At 33.2% G+C, this 20,120-nt stretch overlaps 1 protein-coding gene across 1 annotated transcript in view; it reads right to left on the reverse strand.

Annotated features, from left to right (window-relative positions):
- Positions 1-15,767: 15,767 nt before the first annotated feature.
- Positions 15,768-20,120, reverse strand: part of LOC144959203 (ADAM 17-like protease) — a 48,279-nt gene continuing 43,926 nt past the window's right edge. The window contains exons 23-27 of the mRNA XM_078891745.1: positions 19,768-19,986; positions 19,130-19,394; positions 18,523-18,661; positions 16,953-17,030; positions 15,768-16,252 (exon numbers count right to left, since the gene is read on the reverse strand). Coding sequence (XP_078747871.1) covers positions 15,896-16,252; positions 16,953-17,030; positions 18,523-18,661; positions 19,130-19,394; positions 19,768-19,986 — 1,058 coding nt within the window. The 3' untranslated portion in view covers positions 15,768-15,895. The remainder of the gene's footprint in view (positions 16,253-16,952; positions 17,031-18,522; positions 18,662-19,129; positions 19,395-19,767; positions 19,987-20,120) is intronic.

The raw sequence follows: 20,120 nt of genomic DNA on the forward strand, positions 1-20,120 counted from the left end.
TTACTGGCGCTGATATGACCTTAATTTGTTGCAAGCGCCGTAAAACCCTTAAAAACATAAAACAAACAAAGTTAATTTATATTGGTTTAACTTGATTTCATTTATACACAACATGAAGGCAGACATGAAAACAACACACACACAATTAAAGGTAGATGAGGGTTCGCATATATAAGTATATATAAATATTTTTTTTATTAGGACATATATACACTATCCTGTTTACATATTGACAAGGAGCTTCATCGATTTGTTTTCAGACTTGACAACCATCTTGAAGATTTCTTTCATTTTTTATTTTTTAAAAATTATTTGCTAATTAGGTTGTGGCCCCCTTTATAATTGCAATAAAAACCAATATCTTTTTTTGTGCAATAAAATTCTTTGAATCCTGAATTAAATGGGTGTTACCGCTGCTCTCTTGATGAAAAGAATGTTGTATTCCTTGAATAAATACTATAAATAGATAATGGGGGAATTTATGATTTGAATAAAATTCAAATGAAACTCTTGTCATCATTGAAAGTTTCAAACGCAAAATTTTATTCTTGTCAGCAAGTCAGGGTTAGTTGCTTTTTGTAATGAATGTTGCATAATATATACATATGTTTAATTATTATATCTACTTTATATACACCTGCTGTTGATGTTTAATAAGTCCATTATCTGATTTCTTGATTTACACTTTAGTTATTTTGTTTTTTAGCTTTTTGATTATTTTTTAGGGGTTTCTTTTTTTTTTTTTTTTTTTTTTGAATATTGTGGTACATTCACACCAAACATCCGCGTTCATGCGTGTTAGTGCATTAAACATAAATGAACAAATGAACTTATGGCTTTTCTAGGCCCTGTGTTATACCCACTAATCGATCCGATCCTGTTCGTGCGTTGCTTTGATTAGTTTTATAAAATTTAATCGGTCTGCTCTCATGTTGTGAGCGACCACTCCTATCCATGAGGCAAAATGCTATATTTAGGAACACTCACAGTGATACAACCAATAATAAGGGGTGTAGTAGTAGTAGTAGTAGCGTATGGCTACACCTCCAAATTTGATTCGTCAACCCAGTTTCGAAAGTGTTCCTCCGCCCTAAGGACGGTTTCGTAGCCACCTTCAAGTTTAGTTACTGGACAGTGGAGGACGATATGGTCGCTGGTCTCTGGGGCTGCCTGACCTTTCTGGCAGGTATCACTTTTTCCAAGTTTCCATCTGCACAAAATTGATGCAGTTCTGCCATGTCCAGTTAAGAGGCGGTTTCGATAACAAATCGAGAAGACCTTTCCATCTAACAAAAAATAAGGGGTGTCAGCAAGCACAACTGAAAAATGTTTCTGGCCTTATTTGAATAAATCCAATGCATTGGTCTTCAAGTGACAAACGTTGGGCTAGTAGATGATGATAATATTAGCCATATAATTGTCTATCCACCATAATCAGGTATATCCAATGCTTCCTTTTCTTCCTCTTCTTTCTTTCTTTTAACAACAGTAAAATCTTAAAGTTACTCGTGGCATCCACGTTGGTAGAGAGGCTTAAAACATGCATGATAGCGCACAGATAGACAAGTGATAGGTGTGAACAGGTATACGTTTTATGCGTTAGATGAATGAACAATACCACACGATCACATCACGGATGGTTGGTGTGTATGAGTCGTTACTTGTTGGGGTATTTTGGGTTTTTTTAGTTTTTTTTTTGTTTTTTGTTGTTTTTTTTGGGGGGGGGGGGGGAGGGTTGTATTTTTTTATATTTTTTTTTGTTAAATTCTGGCTTGAAATTATTTTTTTGAGAGAGAGGAAAGGTTTGTTGGTTTTTTTGTTGTTGTTTTTTTTTGTTTTTGATGACATGTGGCATGGAGTGTGATCAGTGTCGGCATTAATGATAATTTAATGAAAGCATATTTTTCTGGTGTCCAGGTTTTGTGTATGGCTCTTTACACCCAATAGTACATAACTCGACTAGGGCCTGATCTAGTAACATGCCATATGATGTAATGATGTATATTGTATCAGTGTCATTTTACCCAGGGTGCTTGTGCTGTATGAAATATTTGACATTTGCTGGATGGGATCTTTTGACCACCCAAGGTGGGCAAGGAGGTCACTTTTGCTGTCTTCTTGACCCCTTGCCTTTTAAACTTATATCTGGTCTCCTTTTCCGGGTTGCTGTGTCTTCTTATCCCCTTTATTATTAATTTTTTCTTTCCACATTCTCTCATCTTTGTTTTGATTTGACATTTCCCAATTTTTTTTTTCTGATCCTGGTAGGGATCCTTAGCTGAAAGGGAGGCAGTTGAATGTATGGTTTCTTTTTTTGAGAGATGATTTTTTTTCCCCCTTGTAAATCATCTCTCTGTTTTGTCCTATTTTTGTTTTTAGTTTTGAATCTAAACTTTGTAAACATTTGAGTGTATCCTTCATAGCATGATCCTTTGCTTGTCGCTGGATGGCACTTTTAGGAAATATCAAAACAGGCACAATGACCGATTGCTCATAGAATCTTCTGTCCATATTTGAACCAGTCCAGTCGCCATTGTCTTACTTCTTTCTTAGCGCTTTAACCTTAACTTCAGATCTAGAACCTTTCCCTCATCGTCCGTCTTTTTACTGGTGCTGAAAAAATCCTAAAAGTGTTGCCCGCGCTGTAAAAGCCTTCAAAACAAAGAAATTCACTTTTTGATTTTTTGGCATCTGGTTTACACTGACAAAAAGAGAACGAAAGGATGGGTTACATAGGGATATAAATTGTTATGTTTTTTTGGGTTTGTTTTTTTTTTTTTCAACCCTATCATTTCACTTCCATGTTCGTCATAGCAATTTCCATATAAGGATGAATAATAAAGTAAATCGTTTACCTTACCTATAAATAAAGTTTATTTAGGCTTCTCATGGCTAATGCATTGTGTACCTATTAATTATTAATAAATGGGTTTTACCTAATTTAGTTCAATGCTTGTCAAACTAAATTTTTGATGCGGCACTCTTTATTTTATTTTAATTTCTTCTGTGAATACGCATTTAATTGTTAAACATGAGTCCATTGAATTTGCTTGTTATAAATATGATTTATTATTATTATTATTATTTATTATTATTATTATTATTATTATTATTATTATTATTATTATTATTATTATTATTATTTTGTTATTAATATTATTATTATTATTATTATTATTATTGTTATTGTTATTATTTTTTATTATTATTATTATTATTATTATTATTATTATAATTATTATTATTACCATTATCTTCATTCTCGTCGTCATAATCATCATCATTATCATCCTCATCATTATTATTATTATTATTATTATTATTTTTATTGACTTGACATATTCACTGAAGGCAGTGATGTAAACTGTAAGGGTTAGAAAATTAATGATCTTGTGACATTTTACCCAAAATTTATAGGCCTGATACGTCATAGGCTGAAGGGTGAGCTTGGCCTAAAGTTCTCCCATAGTGGGCAGGGAGGTACATACTGTGTCTTTTATCTCCCTATGTCTGTTTTCCAACATGCTTTCTGTCTTTGTCTTGGAATGAGATTACTTGGTTTTGTCCTGGCCCTGGCTGGGAGGGAAACAGTCAAATGTTAGTTTTGGGAGATGATATTTTTTTCCTTGTAAATCATCTCTCTGTTATTCACTGTATTATCTTTTGTTTATGTATTATATATGATTTGTAAACATTTGAGTCTGTTCCTCTTTGTGGGGACCTGTGCTGGTGTCTGGATGAGACTTTTAGGTGATCTCAAACTAAGTACACTGATCGTGTGCTCTTGGAATCTACATCTGTTCCCTATTTGAACCAATTCCCCTTTGTCTGCCTTATTCTTGGATGCTTTAATTGTAATTCTAGAACTTTTTACTATCCCATTTTCTTCCTTTTTACTGGCGCTGATATGAACTTGCAAGCGCCGTAAAACCCTTAAAAACAAAAACATTGGCCTAAAGTTGGGAAAACCGATTATTCTTGGAGTAAATTTAAACTCTGTTTGAAACAGGGGCCGGGCCATCAATATGATGAAAAGAAGACCTAACGGGCAACTTGAACTCGGACTGTATAAAATGGAATTTTCATTCTCTATGAATCACTGAAGGAAAAAAACAATGAAGCGTTGAGAGATGCAACGTGTTCGTGGAAAAGCCATGGAAATGTGCTATAGGTATATATTATATAAATGTATATATTTACTGTGTGTAGATCTGCTGACCATTTTTGCTTAAAGTATTAAAACTTTTTGGCTTTATTTCTCATTTTGTTGATGTACAGATTTTTTTATTATCTGCTACTTAATTTGATCTGTGTTAGATTTTTTATTTGCATTATTCAAATAGATATATGTGATTTGAATAATAAAAAACAAAAACATTTCGTATGGATTACAAAGTTTGGGACTTATTCTACTCGTTTAATTATTTTGGACAAAATTGTTGGTATTTTTTGTATTAATTATTATTTGTGTTGTTTTGTAACGTTGTAGTACGACACTCGCCTTTGGACAATAATACTAATTGCTAAGTGGTCTTGTGGTATAACACACCTTTGGACTGGAAGGTCCAGGGTTTGAGTCCCATTCTGGACGACACATGGTTGAGTCCTTGGAAAAGGCTCATTACCCAGTAAAGAAATACCTGGTTGTTAAAAGCGTTGTCCCTGTCAGGAAAAAAATTGTAAACATTGCCTAATGAGTGTTGTGTCTCGTCCTACATGTTAAGTGTTGAGGTTGGCCCTGGACCCCTTGTAAAACGCTTTGAGCACGTTTGGTGTAATATAAATGGTCATGTTTTAATAATAATAATAATAATAATAATAATAATAATAATGATAATACTGATAATGATAATGATAATAATAATAATAATAATTATTATTATTATTATTATAATCATAAAATAATAATAATTATAATAATAATAATAATAATAATAATAGTACATTTTAATTAATATTAATAATAATAATGAATTGACAACAACAAAGATTATCACTCTATAAAGCGAGTTTTATTACGAAATGACTTTCACAGGTCAGTATACATATTTACGCGTTGATTTGTATTGGAAAATGGAGGTAATTTATAATGAGCCATGAATACAACCATATAATGTGTTATAAAACTGATTATATATATATATATATATATATATATATATATATATATATATATATATATATATATAATATTATTATGTATATATACACATATACATGTACCTATGTATGTATAACATAGCTGACATTATAAAGGATTATAAACAATATTTTCATTCTATTACAGACCAGTATCAAAATAGTTACAAATTTACTTTTACAAGGCAGCAAAACAATTAAAAGATAAGTGTAAGCAAAATAAAAGGCCAAGTAAAAATTATGTTTGAAACAAACTTTGCATCAATGATGTTGATCTAGATGATGATGATGATGATGATGATGATGATGATGATGATGATGATAATGATGATGATGATGATGATGATGAAAAAAAGCAAGGAATGGTTGAGAAAGAAACAAAACAAGATTTTAATTAAGAAACAAAAGGAAAATAAGGAGGTGTTACTCTTTTTAAATGGAAAGTTCGAGGAAATATTGGCACTGCTTGTCAATTTCCACCTTCGGGATGATTTGACATAATCACAATTCAATGGGAAAACAAACAAAAAGATCCCCCCCCCCCCCCCACACACACACAAAACCCCAAACAAACCAACCAATGAAATACTTATGAACTCTGTAACCCTTTCCAGGCATGGTTCGACTTTTATTTTAACTAAACTCCCATCATACTCATTCCATTTTCAACAACAACAAAAAAAAAATCAGGAATAGAACAAATCCCCCTATCAACTGTATTTATCTTTTTCTAATCATACTTTCTATCGTATGTAATTTATCAGGTTGTCACCAACAAAATGATGTCAGTTACGAGGGGTGGTGAGATGGTTGAGAGGATAAGGTATTGCACTTCTGCCTGAGACTGAGAGTCTGAGAGACTAGGTTTGAGCCCCATTTTTTTTTTAAATTCTTTGAGGAAATAGGATTGACAAAGACCCTTTTGCTCACACTGTGGCTGATGCCCGGGTTATCTCCGTCTTTTCTAGAGACAGAAAAATTCCACGGTGAATATGGGGATTTCATTTATCTATCTATTTTTCAAAATCAATTTTTATGACTGTAACTGTAAGCAGACCTTCCTGCTACATTACGAAAAATTCGTAAAATTACGAAATTTAAGCTCCAATATCAAACATTCTTGAGCATCTCAAAGGCATTGAAATTTATGGAAAATGAAAGTTTGGTGGGTACCAGACTACACTTTTATGGTACCAGACTACACTTTTATGGTACCAGACTACAATTTTATGGTACCAGACTACACTTTTATGGTACCAGACTACACTTTTATGGTACCAGACTACAATTTTATGGTACCAGACTACACTTTTATGGTACCAGACTACAATTTTATGGTACCAGACTACACTTTTATGGTACCAGACTACAATTTTATGGTACCAGACTACAATTTTATGGTACCAGACTACAATTTTATGGTACCAGACTACAATTTTATGGTACCAGACTACAATTTTATGGTACCAGACTACAATTTTATGGTACCAGACTACAATTTTATGGTACCAGACTACAATTTTATGGTACCAGACTACAATTTTATGGTACCAGACTACAATTTTATGGTACCAGACTACAATTTTATGGTACCAGACTACAATTTTATGGTACCAGACTACCAATATTTATGGTACCAGACTACAATTTTATGGTACCAGACTACAATTTTATGGTACCAGACTACACTTTTATGGTACCAGACTACAATTTTATGGTACCAGACTACAATTTTATGGTACCAGACTACAATTTTATGGTACCAGACTACAATTTTATGGTACCAGACTACAATTTTATGGTACCAGACTACAATTTTATGGTACCAGACTACAATTTTATGGTACCAGACTACAATTTTATGGTACCAGACTACAATTTTATGGATTTTGAAGTGATATTTATTAGTCATTGTGTGGGTAAACTGTTGATCTATAAAGTTAACTATAGCAACTACTATCTTTATTTCCTAAGAATTACAACATTTTTTATTTTCAAGTTGGCAGGTCTGCTATAAGCCAGAATCGCATAGTGGTTCACCACAGTTATTGTTTTATTGGTGATAACTGTTGGAACAGATGACGTTAGATAAATAAGGACATTTAAAGAAAAAAAAAATGAATAGGAACTTGTTATAAATCGAATGAAACTAAAATTATTATTTTTTTTTAAATTATAGTTTTGAGTTTTATAAATGTTTGGTACTATTACTTTTACCAGTGTTCGAGATAATTGGTAAGGATCAAAATTGTATTTGTTATTATAACAACCTTCTTTCGCTTAATCTGTGGCAAATAAAATAGTTTATCCGACATAAATAATACTATTAAAATTTCATTCATCTCCTATATAGACAAGTTAACAATTTAATTGATGGACTGTGTTAGAGTAACAGTTAGAATGTAAAAGTAAATAGAATATAGATTGGTAGATAGATTGATGGAATAATGTAAATAAATGTAAACTTTATGTAGAAACGTGGCACAGCGGAGACAAAATAAGAATGAAAATGATAGTTATATATTATATTATATTCCTTTTGGAAAGTAAGAAAAAGCATTTCAATTGAAATAATTATAATATATATATTACACATGAAGAAAATAAAAAACATTTGAATTGAAACACTCACAAAAAAAAAAATAAATGAAATAGAGTAATAGAGGTATAAAAAGTGTATCCCCACCTATAAAACATAACAATTTTTTATGGCGAAGCACACCGTTGGTACAAACCAATGTTTTTTTATAGGTATTGAATGCCTATGTGGTCTTGTGGTATGTTTTGTTTTGTTTGTTTTTTAAGGGTTTTACGGCGCTTGCAACACATTTAGTATTTAGGTTATATCAGCGCCAGTAACAAGGAAGAAAATGGGATAGTAAAAAGTTATAGAATGACAATTAAAGCACCCAAGAGAAAGCAAGATAAAGGGGAACTAGGAACAAATAGGGATCAGATGTAGATTCCAAGAGCATACCACCAATGTACTTAGTTTTAGATCACCTTTAATTCTTATCCGGACAGAAGCACAAAATCCAACAAAGAGGAATACACTCAAATGCTTACATTATACATATAATACATAACAGAGAGATGATTTACAAGGAAAAAAATATCTCCCAAAACAATAACTATGCATTTGACTGTTTCCCTCCCAGCCAGGACTCCGGCTAGGGCCAGGACAAAACCAAGTAATCTCATTCCAAGACAAAGACAGAAAGCATGTTGGAAAACAGATATAAGGGGATAGAAGACAAAGTAAGAACCTCCCTGCCCACTATGGGAGGTCAGGAACCACATCCAGGTCTTGTGGTATGACACTCACTTTCGGATAGGAAGGTTCTGGGTTCGAGCCCCGCTCGTCGCATGGTTGAGTCCTTGGAGAAGGCTCTTTACTCACATTCTCTCACCGTACTCAGGTGTAAAATGAGCACCTGGCCGTTTACAGCTTTGTCTCTGTCCGAAAGAATCGTAACATCGCCTAATAGGCATCATGTCCTGTCCTAAATGTTAAATGTTGCTGTTGGTCAGGGACCCCTTGTAAAGCGCTTTGAGCACATTTAGTGGATATTGCGCTATATAAAAGCTCTTTTTTTTTTTTTTTTATCCAATATCAGATAAAAGGAAAACCTGAAGGATAAAAAAATCGTCATGTGTGTATTTTATGTGGCAAATAAAAATACTTTAGGAAAAATGATGGGCTGTAAGGACAAGTGGTGAATGTTTGTTTGATTGTTTTGTTTTTAAGGTTGTTTTTTTTTTTTTTGACGATTGCAACACATTTAGGTCATTTAGGTGCCAGTAAAAAGGAAGAAAACGAGATAGTCCAAAAGTTCGAGATTTACAAATTAAAACACACAACAAAAGTAAGACAAAGGGGAATGGGTGGTTCAAATAGGGGACAGATGAAGATTCCAAGAGCACGCCATCAATGTGCTTAATTAGAGATCACCTAAAAGTCTCATCCAGACAAAAGCACAGGATCCGACTAAGAGGAATACACTCAAATGCTTACAAAACATGATACTCAAAACAAACAAAAAAATATTACAGTACATGATAGAGAGATGATTTACAAAGAAAAATATATCATCTTCCCAAACTAATACTTTACATTTGACTGTTTCTCTCTCAGCTAAGTACTCTGGCCAGGGCCAGGACAAACTAAGTCATCTCACTCCAAGCAAGGGACAGACAGCAACTAGGAAAACAGATATATGGGGGAATAGAAGACACTCTCCATGAGAGGTCATAAGACTCCACCCTAGAAATGCATAATGTACAACATATGAATATGAATATAATATTTAACAACAAATATGAACTTCCTAGAAGTCCCAGGATTTGAGAGCTTTTGACGGAGATGATGGTCATTTTAATTGATCAATATTAGAAGGATGAGTTTTCTGGCCAAATTTTTTTAATGGATTTTTTTTTTTTTTTCAGAGTATGGCAGTCTTGTCTTTAACTCAGTCAACCCTAACACCGACTATATCCGTAGTTTACCCGGGTTACTTTTACTCCATGCCTATTTATTACATTTTTTCTGAGACAAATTTTAGGCGTAGTATCAAAGCTAATGTTTTTCATTGTTACATGTTAATGGTAGTTGAATAAAACTATCTATGTACGTACATGCTCATTTTTAATACAATTTTTTTTCCGATTTTAAAAAGTAGCAAAAATCTCTAGGATTGAGTGAGTTAATCCTGTCCATGTCACAGGCACATTTTACGAAGTGAGAAATCACAAAACGTAGACACAAAAAGGGCACAGGCGAGATAATCATAAAAAAAAAAAAGTTTTGTCACGGTATGAAATGAAAAATCAAACAAGGCAACGGTGGGTGTAAAAAGTGGTGGATGAGCAACTGGCCAGGAAAGAAAAAAAAACAAAAAAACAAAACAATGGAAAATCATTATCACCAAACAACAGACATTAACATTTCATATTGGGAAATTATCAACTATGTACGATAATAAAATTTTAAAAAAAGAATAAGGATGAAATAGTACAAAATGCTAATAAATGCTATCAAAAAATGTTGCCATTATCGATACAGTTGACTTCATTTATAATAATAATAATCACCAATATGAATAATGTAAAGCTCTGTTTAATCCATCACACACAATTATTATTTATTCTATTATAAACAGCACAATATATCTCCCCCGCCACAAAAAATAATAATAAGTGACATAAATTCATTACAAAAAGATACAAAATTAGATATAATGTACTACTATTCTTGGTTTCAAAATCATTGTCAGTATCAACACACAGAAAAACAACTGATACACATTAAAACCACTTACACACCATCACCTATCACCAATTTATACTATTTGACACATGTACCCTTTAAACCAGTATTATAAGGGTGAATAGAATTTCTCCAACAACAACCACAAATAAAAATAAAATTTTATATATATATATAATTTGTTTATTTGTGTTTAGGGGTTTTACAATGCTTGGAACTCATTTAGTAGGTCATTTCAGCGCCAGTAAAGAGGAAGAAAATGGGATTACAATTGAAATCAAAGAATTAAAAGTATGACAAAGGGGAATGGTTTAAATAGGAAACAAATGTAGATTCCAAGAGCAAACTATCGGTGTACTTAGTCAAAGATAAACTAAAACTCCATCCAGACACAAGCATGAGATCCCACTAAGAGGAATACACTCATATAATAATACCAACAAAAAAATAATAAAATGAATAAACAGAGAATAACAAATCTCGTATTTCTTTAAATTTACACGGACATAAAACCAGATTGAGATGGTGGGTCACAAGTGTGGCCTTTTGACCTTTGTTTTTGTTTGTTTTTAAGGGTTTTACGGCGCTTGCAACACATTAAGGTCATATCAGCGCCAGTTAAAAGGAAGAGAATAGGATAGTAAAAAGTTCTAGAATTACAATTAAAGCACAAAAGAAAAGGTAAGACAAAGGGGAACGGGTTCAAATAGGGAACAGATGTAGATTCCAAGAGCACACCGTTAAAGTACTTAGTTTGAGATCACCTAAAAGTCTCATCCAGACACAAGCACAGGTCCCAACTAAGAGGAATACACTCAAATGTTTACCAATCATATAATATAATATGTAAACTAAACATAATACAATGCATAACAGAGAGATGATTTACAAGGAAAAAGATATCATCTCCCAAAACTATAACTATACATTCGACTGTTTCCCTCCCAGCCAAGGAACTCCCTGAGGGTCAGGACAAAACTAAGTAATCTCATTCCAAGACAACGACAGGAAACAATTGGAAAACGGGTATGTGGGGATAGAAGACACAGCATGTACCTCCCTGCCCACTATGGGAGGTCAGGATCCCCACCCAGCTTTTGACCTTTCACTTTCATTCCGATATTATGTCGATATGAATGAACAAGACTCTGAGAATAGACATTCAAAGTCTAGAATTATTTACTTACCCTTTAAAGTACAATAAATATAAATATCTTTTATAGGCTACTCTTTTATAAAGAATGGTTAAAAAATAAAAAAGAACGGTTATTATAATGCCTTCAACTGAAAATAAAAATAAAAGAATCAAATTGCAAAGAGAGCGCTCCATATTCAGGTTTTCTTACAACCGAGTCATCGATCACATGATTTTTTGCTGTCCAATGATTGGATATTTCTTAATAAATGTTTTGTTTAGGAACGTTGTAAACATATCCAAGCTGTATCAAGCTGAACAAAATGACCTATTGTGATGTTAGAAATTTTAAAAACTGTGAACACTTTTCACTATGTAGGTCACGTTGAGCACATTTTTGTAAGGTAACCAATGACCTCAAGCACATGAAAAGGTAATATAAATCATCCCCATTCTAGTCAAACTGACTATTCAACAACAATTTTTACACAGAAAACCAACGACATCTTGACATCTCATTCAAACAATCCATGGCACATCAGTAAGGCTAAGGTTAATTGTGACCTTTCTAACTACTCTCCCCCCCCCCCAACCCCCTTGTTTTTTTTAGGCATCTGGTTTATCTTGCTAACATTCTGTCTTGAAGTGATTCATAACGACAATTTAATTATAAATAGCCTTTATGCAAAGCCTCTTGATTCTCTCCTCCTAGATTACCCTACTGGTCTTCCCCTCTTACAGAGCACTGGACCAAATGGAATGAAAATGTCCAGGCCTTATTCATCTCCTGGTGCCCAGAGATTTACAGTTAAGGTAAAGTTCCTCCCTTTCTCCCTTCTACTATCGTCCGACTAAATGCCACAATGACCGTGTTAGATGCTAATATAAATTAGTTTTAATAAATTAAATGGTGGTTTATGATAAAAATTATTAGTATATATGATCTTATAGTATATACACATGTATTGTAAAATGAAATATAGTATATAGACCATTGAATATTATGCATTTTGCTTTTCCAAATCTAACAATCAACATAAAAGATATATATTTATATATATAATATATATATATATATATAATAATATATATATAATCGAATATCTAAATCAAATATAGAACACTGGATAAATATATAATAAATAATGCTTTCCAAAATATAACAATCAACATGAAATTATATTTATATAATTATATATATATATATTTCAAGTATAATCATGATCAACTTCTACAATATTGTTTCGAGCATTCACTCTCATCAAGAAGTGAAAGTCACTTTCACTTCCGGATGAGAGCGAATGCTCAAAACAATATTGTAGAAGTTAATCATAATTATACTTGAAATATTTTACAAATACGGGTAGCTCCTTTTATAAAAACGTTGAGCACACTTATTTCATGGTTGTTGTTTTTATAATTTATATATATATTATCTCAACTTTTATTTATTTTCTCGCCAACAAATTTGTTTTGCCATTATCTGCTTTTTTGAGGCGGAAAATTTTTTTAAAAGGTGAGATAACATATATATACAACATATACCTATAAAATATATCAACATTAGATAAGCTACAAACAAAATCAGTGGTAACAATCAACAGCAATACAAAATTTTAATTTTTCCATTTTCACATTTTGATCAATCTTGCTATGAAGACATAATTTGACCACACGACAATAATGAAATATTGAGATCCCATATTAAAAAACACACTGTGCATTCCATAAGTTACTTATAATAATGTCATAATATAATTACACGGATAATCACAACCGCCTATGTTTTTTTTGGTTGCACCAATATTTTGATTATTAAATAGAGATGTTTGCTTTGATTACCCACAATTCATGTCAATAACAACGCAATTCTTTTTAGGAGTCAGAAGAAAAACTCCATTGCTATATTCATACTTAATTTTTTTTAAAACAAAAAGGCCACAAAACACACATAAACACTCTACTAGATAATGAGTAACCCTACATTAAATAAATATGAACCAAAATGTATATAAAAACTTCAAAAAATGAACTAAATACTAAACATGAAATGTTTCGAGCTCAAAACCTTCTTCTTAACCAATAACAAAAACAGTCAAAACGTTATTACAACACACACAAAAATCCATAAAAACAATGGAAAGGTACCTAGCATATCTAGTCAAGAAATACAATGAGTGAAATGACAAACAATCCGTGATCAGAATTTAGTTCGTTTTTGAAGCTGTTATATTCATTTTTGTATGATTATTTTGTTACAGTAGACACAGCTTTTGACAGCTGTATATTCACATATCGTATATCATCACATATTTCACACTTTTTACTCTTCTGTATCAAATAGAAGAGGTTGGGGGGAGGGGGGGGGGGGGGCACTTTGGCCAAATTTCAATAAAAGATTTGAAATGGAAGAAGGGGTGAGGAGGGGAGCAATTTAACTAACCCAAAGTGGGGGGGGGGGGGGGCACTTTGGCCAAATTTCAATAAAAGATTTGAAATGGAAGAAGGGGTGAGGAGGGGAGCAATTTAACTAACCCAAAGTGGGGGGGGGTGGGGGGCGGTTGGGAGGCAGGCGAAATCGTCAGTGACTTTTTTCAGATTTTTATCATACACACACCAGGGCCTGCTCCCTAATATTTGTTACTTTTATATTTTCTAAGGTAACTCGTTACAAGTCATTGCCTACTCCCTAATTTGATATTTTCTATGGTAACTTGTTGCACGTCATTGCCTACTCCCTAATTTGATATTTTCTATGGTAACTTGTTGCACGTCATTGCCTACTCCCTAATTTGATATTTTCTAAGGTAACTCGTTGCAAGTCATTGCCTACTCCCTCATTTGATATTTTCTATGGTAACCAGTTGTCATAATCAAGAGGTGAAAGTTTCCTTTAAATTGGAATATTATTATTGCCCATACGGCAATTCGTCTGAATTGGAATGTTCAAGGACCCATTATGCCTGCTGTTTACAAGAAAAAAGACAAGATGTATGCATAAAGTATGTCGGCACACTTCTCTCTCTCTCTCTCTCTCTCTCTCTCTCTCTCTCTCTCTCTCTCTCTCTCTCTCTCTCTCTCTTCTCTCTCTCTCTCTTTTATTATATATAAATATATAATATAATATATATATATATATATATATATATATATATATATATATATATATATATATATATATATATATATATATATATATATATATATATATATTATATATATATATATATATATATATATATATATATATATATATATATATATATATATATATATATTATATCCATATCTATCTATCATTAACTCAAATCAATCAAATATTTTACATTCATATACGTAACCATAATCAAACCAACAGGAACATTCAAAGCATTCTTTTTTTTTTTTTTTTTTGGATATGATTGCACGATTTCCAGCAGACTGTAAGAAAATACATGGAAATATAGAAATACATAGGTAGTAACTCACAGTCACAAAACGGTATCATATTATGTCCTAGTCAAATCGATGATTGAAGATGTGACACCTGGGTAATAATGATGATGATGATGATGATAATACTAATACTAATATTAATAATAATAATAATAATAATAATAATAATAATAATAATAATAATAATAATAATAATAATAATAATAATCTTTAACATCCACATTATGGAAATTTCAATGGTTTACATTGCATGAACAAATATATATGAGTTTATAAGTTTATGTGTTTTGCTGAGTATGAGTATATGATAAATTGAACACACCCAAAATGTCATATTTCAGATCATTCTAACTTCAAACTCTCTATTTGACACATGATGATTCCTCCAGACATGACATCGATTTGAAGCAACACATCGATTTGAAGCAACACATTGATTTGAAGCAACACATCGATTTGAAGCAACACATCGATTTGAAGCAACACATCGATTTGAAGCAATGGAACATATACAACTCTAAATAGCACACTGTCAATGTTATGCTATGGGCAACATGACAAATCTTGTGTGAAAAAAATAATGATAATGTACACACCAGATCTAATGACACACAGACTAGCTTTGAATATGCTGTTGCTGAACATTTATTAGCACACCGTTCATTACCATGAAGGAAAGAAAGAAAGAAAGAGAGAGAGAGAGGGGGAGAGAGAGAGAGAGAGAGAGAGAGAGAGAGAGAGAGAGAGAGAGAGAGAGAGAGAGAGAGAGAGAGAGAGAGAGAGAGAGAGAGAGAGAGAAAGAGAGAAGGAGATGTAGAGAGTTAATAAGAACAGAAGACAAATTTCTGACACACCAATATTCAAAAGATTTGGAAGACATAGTTTATGATTGTAAATTATACTGGCAACACCTGACAACATCAAACAGTACTCTCGTATTCCAGAGGTCCATCACCTGCCCCGCGTGGCTTGTACATCTTCTCCTCCCGACTGTTATTGCCTCGATAATGAACATCAACTTCACTGTAAGGAGGAGGAGCAGTAGGCTTCGTTCTGTCGCCATCATAACCAGGAGGGCTAGGACGCATTCTGTTTCCATTGTAACTAGCACCGCCTTCATGTCCACCAGCTCCCGCATTGCTATGACCATCGCCCCTCTCCCTGCTTGTCTCTCCTGCGCTGCTAATATAAGATCGGCCCTTGAAGTCGGTGGTGGCCCTGAATCGACCGACAGGTTCTCTTATTCTGTAGTCATCCATGTTTGTAAACTGTTGACTCTGAAGAAAGATAAATATAAATATGAGCATTTATAAAGCGTATTTCTATAGATTCACCATGCTCGATGCGCTTCATTATGTACAGTTTATTACCCCAGCAGGCCATATGGAACCATATTTCCATCTCTTACAATACCAGTACCTGTTAAGCATCCTTTTTGTACTAACACTCTGAAAATATCCATCACTGCTTGTAACCAGGTAGCTACTCATTCACACCTAAGTCAACCGGGGTAATGTGCTTAAAATGCCTTACCCAAGGACACAACGTCGGGACCAGAATTTTTCACAATCACTGTCATCCATTTAGCCATTGATCATGCTTAATAATGCTCGATTTTTGTTACAAGAAGAGACACATTGTGCGGCTAAGCCACTGGTCCACACAATCCAGGTAAATGTGATAGATGAAGCAAGGACTTGTATTGAGCTTGAACTATTTTTATATAACATGTTCTAAGCAGTTCAAATCCAACAGTGGTACTTACTTAGCATGTAAGAGAAGACATGTTATGCACTATTAAATATTTATAAAAATTTTCTGTAGACGATGTTGTTATTGGACAGGTACTCATTTTACACCTGAAAGTGAGTAAAGAGCCTTTCCCAAGGATTTGTTATTCGCTGAAGAAAGATTTTGAGCCCAAAACAATCCATGTTTGGTATTTTGCTGTTTTTTAAAAAGTTGTTATATACAAACCTGTAGAGAAATATTAAGAAGTGCATCTCGACTCAGCCATGGATCTTGTTCTCGGACCTTTCTGTCATATCGCTTATCCTGAAAAAAAAAAAAAAATTAATTAAAAAATTGAGCTTTATATAGCGCAATATCCACTAAATGTACTCAAAGCGCTTTACAAGGGGTCCCTGGTCGACAGCAATATTTAACTTGTAGGACGGGACATGACGCCTGTTAGGCGATATTACAATTATTCGGACAAAGACAACGCTGTTAACTACCAGGTACTCATTTTACACCTGAGTATGGTTAGAGAATGTGAGTAAAGAGACTTGTCCAAGGACTCAGCTATGAGCCGAGCATGAGGCTCGAACCCAGGACCTTCTGATCCGAAAGCGAGTGTCATACCACTAGACCACATAGCCGCACAAATAAAAACATAAAATAAACATTGTGTTGGTCATCCTGAAGCCTGGGGCTACAACGTGTATCTGTAAGCAAGAAAGCAAAGCTATTGGATTTTGAGCTTAAGCTTTTATAAAGCGCAATATCCATTTAACATGCTCAAAGTGTTTTATAAGGGATCCCAGCCAACAGCAAACTTAACATGTAGGATGAGACATGATGCCTGTTAGGTGATATTTTTTTGACATTTTTTTTTTCGACAAGGACAATGCTGTAAACGGCCAGGTATGCATTCAAAACCTGAGTATGGTGAGAAAATGTGAGTAAAGAGCTTTTTCCAACAATCCAACTATGCACCACTCAGAACGGAATGGAACTCGAACCCAGAACCTTCCGATCTGAAGGGGAGTGTCATACCATTTGACCTCATAGCCCCACAATCTTGTCGTGGACTTGAAGAAAGGAGTAGTTGAAGGAATCAATTGTATCGTGTATCCAAGTCCTGTTTGTCTTCCAGTTTGTCCTCAAATTGAGAGAGCATCGAAATGCCACATAGATCTTTTGTATTTTCCCTGTAGTTCAGCAATTTAAACTTCTGCATCTATTAATGGCACAATTGAAAAATCAACAGATTCATCAATCTGACTTTCCTTATGACTGGCATCATCACAGTCGTCAGTAGCTTACAACATCTTTTTTGGGGGTTTTTTTAAAGGTTTTACGGCACTTGCAACACATTTTGATCATTTCAGAAAGAAAAGTAAGACAAAGGGGAATGGTACAAATTGAGAATAGATTTAGATTCCAAGATCATACTATCTTGTGCATAGTTTAGGATTCAATGTTCTTAAAGCTTAAAACTCAATTCTCTTAAAGCTTAAAATAAAAAATTTCAAAGCTTAAAATAAACATTTTATACAGATTAAAATTCGATTTTCCTAAAGGTAAAAATTCGATTCTCTTAAAGCTTAAAATTTAATTTACTTAAAGCTTAAAATTCAATTTTATTAAAGCTTAAAATTCAATTCTCTTAAAGCTTAAAATTTAATTTACTTATAGTTTAAAATTCAATTTTATTAAAGCCTAACATTAAATTTTCTTAAGGCTTAAAATTTCTTTCAGTTCAAGCACAAGGTTCACATTAACTTGATACCATTTTTGATCACAATTATCACTTCATACTTACAATACATGAGATGACCCAACTAAGGGGAATCCAGATGATAATAGAAAACACCATGATGGTACCCACGATGTTGGCTTTCATGAAGGCCACTGAAATAGATGAATAAATAAACAGATCATGTTGGCTTTCATGAAGGCCACTGAAATAGATGAATAAATAAACAGATCATGTTGGCTTTCATGAAGTCCACTGAAATAGATGAATAAATAAACAGATCATGTTGGCTTTCATGAAGGCCACTGAAATAGATGAATAAATAAACAGATCATGTTGGCTTTCATGAAGGCCACTGAAATAGATGAATAAATAAACAGATTATGTTGGCTTTCAAGAAGGCCACTGAAATAGATGAATAAATAAACATATCATCTTGGCTTTCATGAAGGCCACTGAAATAGATGAATAAATAAACAGATCTTGTTGTCTTTCATGAAGGCACTGAAATAGATGAATAAATAAACAGATCATGTTGGCTTTCATGAAGACCACTGAAATAGATGAATAAATAAACAGATCTTGTTGGCTTTCATGAAGGCCACTGAAATAGATGAATAAATAAACAGATCATGTTGGCTTTCATGAAGGCCACTGAAATAAATAAATAAACAGATGATGTTGGCTTTCAAGAAGGCCACTGAAATAGATGAATAAACAGATCATGTTGGCTTTCAAGAAGGCCACTGAAATAGATGAATAAATAAACAGATCATGTTGGCTTTCATGAAGGCCACTGAAATAAATAAATAAACAGATCATGTTGGCTCTCAAGAAGGCCACTGAAATAGATGAATAAATAAACAGATCATGTTGGCTTTCAAGAAGGCCACTGAAATAAATAAATAAACAGATCATGTTGGCTCTCAAGAAGGCCACTGAAATAGATGAATAAATCAACAGATCATGTTGGCTTTCAAGAAGGCCACTGAAATAGATGAATAAATAAACAGATCATCTTGGCTTTCATGAAGGCCACTGAAATAGATGAATAAATAAACAGATCTTGTTGTCTTTCATGAAGGCCACTGAAATAGATGAATAAATAAACAGATCATGTTGGCTTTCACGAAGACCACTGAAATAGATGAATAAATAAACAGATCTTGTTGGCTTTCATGAAGGCCACTGAAATAGATGAATAAATAAACAGATCATGTTGGCTTTCATGAAGACCACTGAAATAGATGAATAAATAAACAGATTATGTTGGCTTTCAAGAAGGCCACTGAAATAGATGAATAAATAAACAGATTATGTTGGCTTTCATGAAGGCCACTGAAATAGATGAATAAATAAACAGATCATGTTGGCTTTCATGAAGGCCACTGAAATAGATGAATAAACAGATCATGTTGGCTTTCATGAAGGCCACTGAAATAGATGAATAAATAAACAGATCATGTTGGCTTTCATGAAGGCCATTGAAATAGATGAATAAACAGATCATGTTGGCTTTCAAGAAGGCCACTGAAATAGATGAATAAATAAACAGATCATGTTGGCTTTCATGAAGGCCACTGAAATAATAATAAACAGATGATGTTGGCTTTCAAGAAGGCCACTGAAATAGAATAATAAACAGATCATGTTGGCTTTCAAGA

Source organism: Berghia stephanieae, chromosome 13 (genome assembly GCF_034508935.2).
Source record: "Berghia stephanieae isolate SIO BIC M18660-M18661 chromosome 13, UCSD_Bste_1.3, whole genome shotgun sequence".
Classification (NCBI taxonomy): domain Eukaryota; kingdom Metazoa; phylum Mollusca; class Gastropoda; order Nudibranchia; family Aeolidiidae; genus Berghia; species Berghia stephanieae.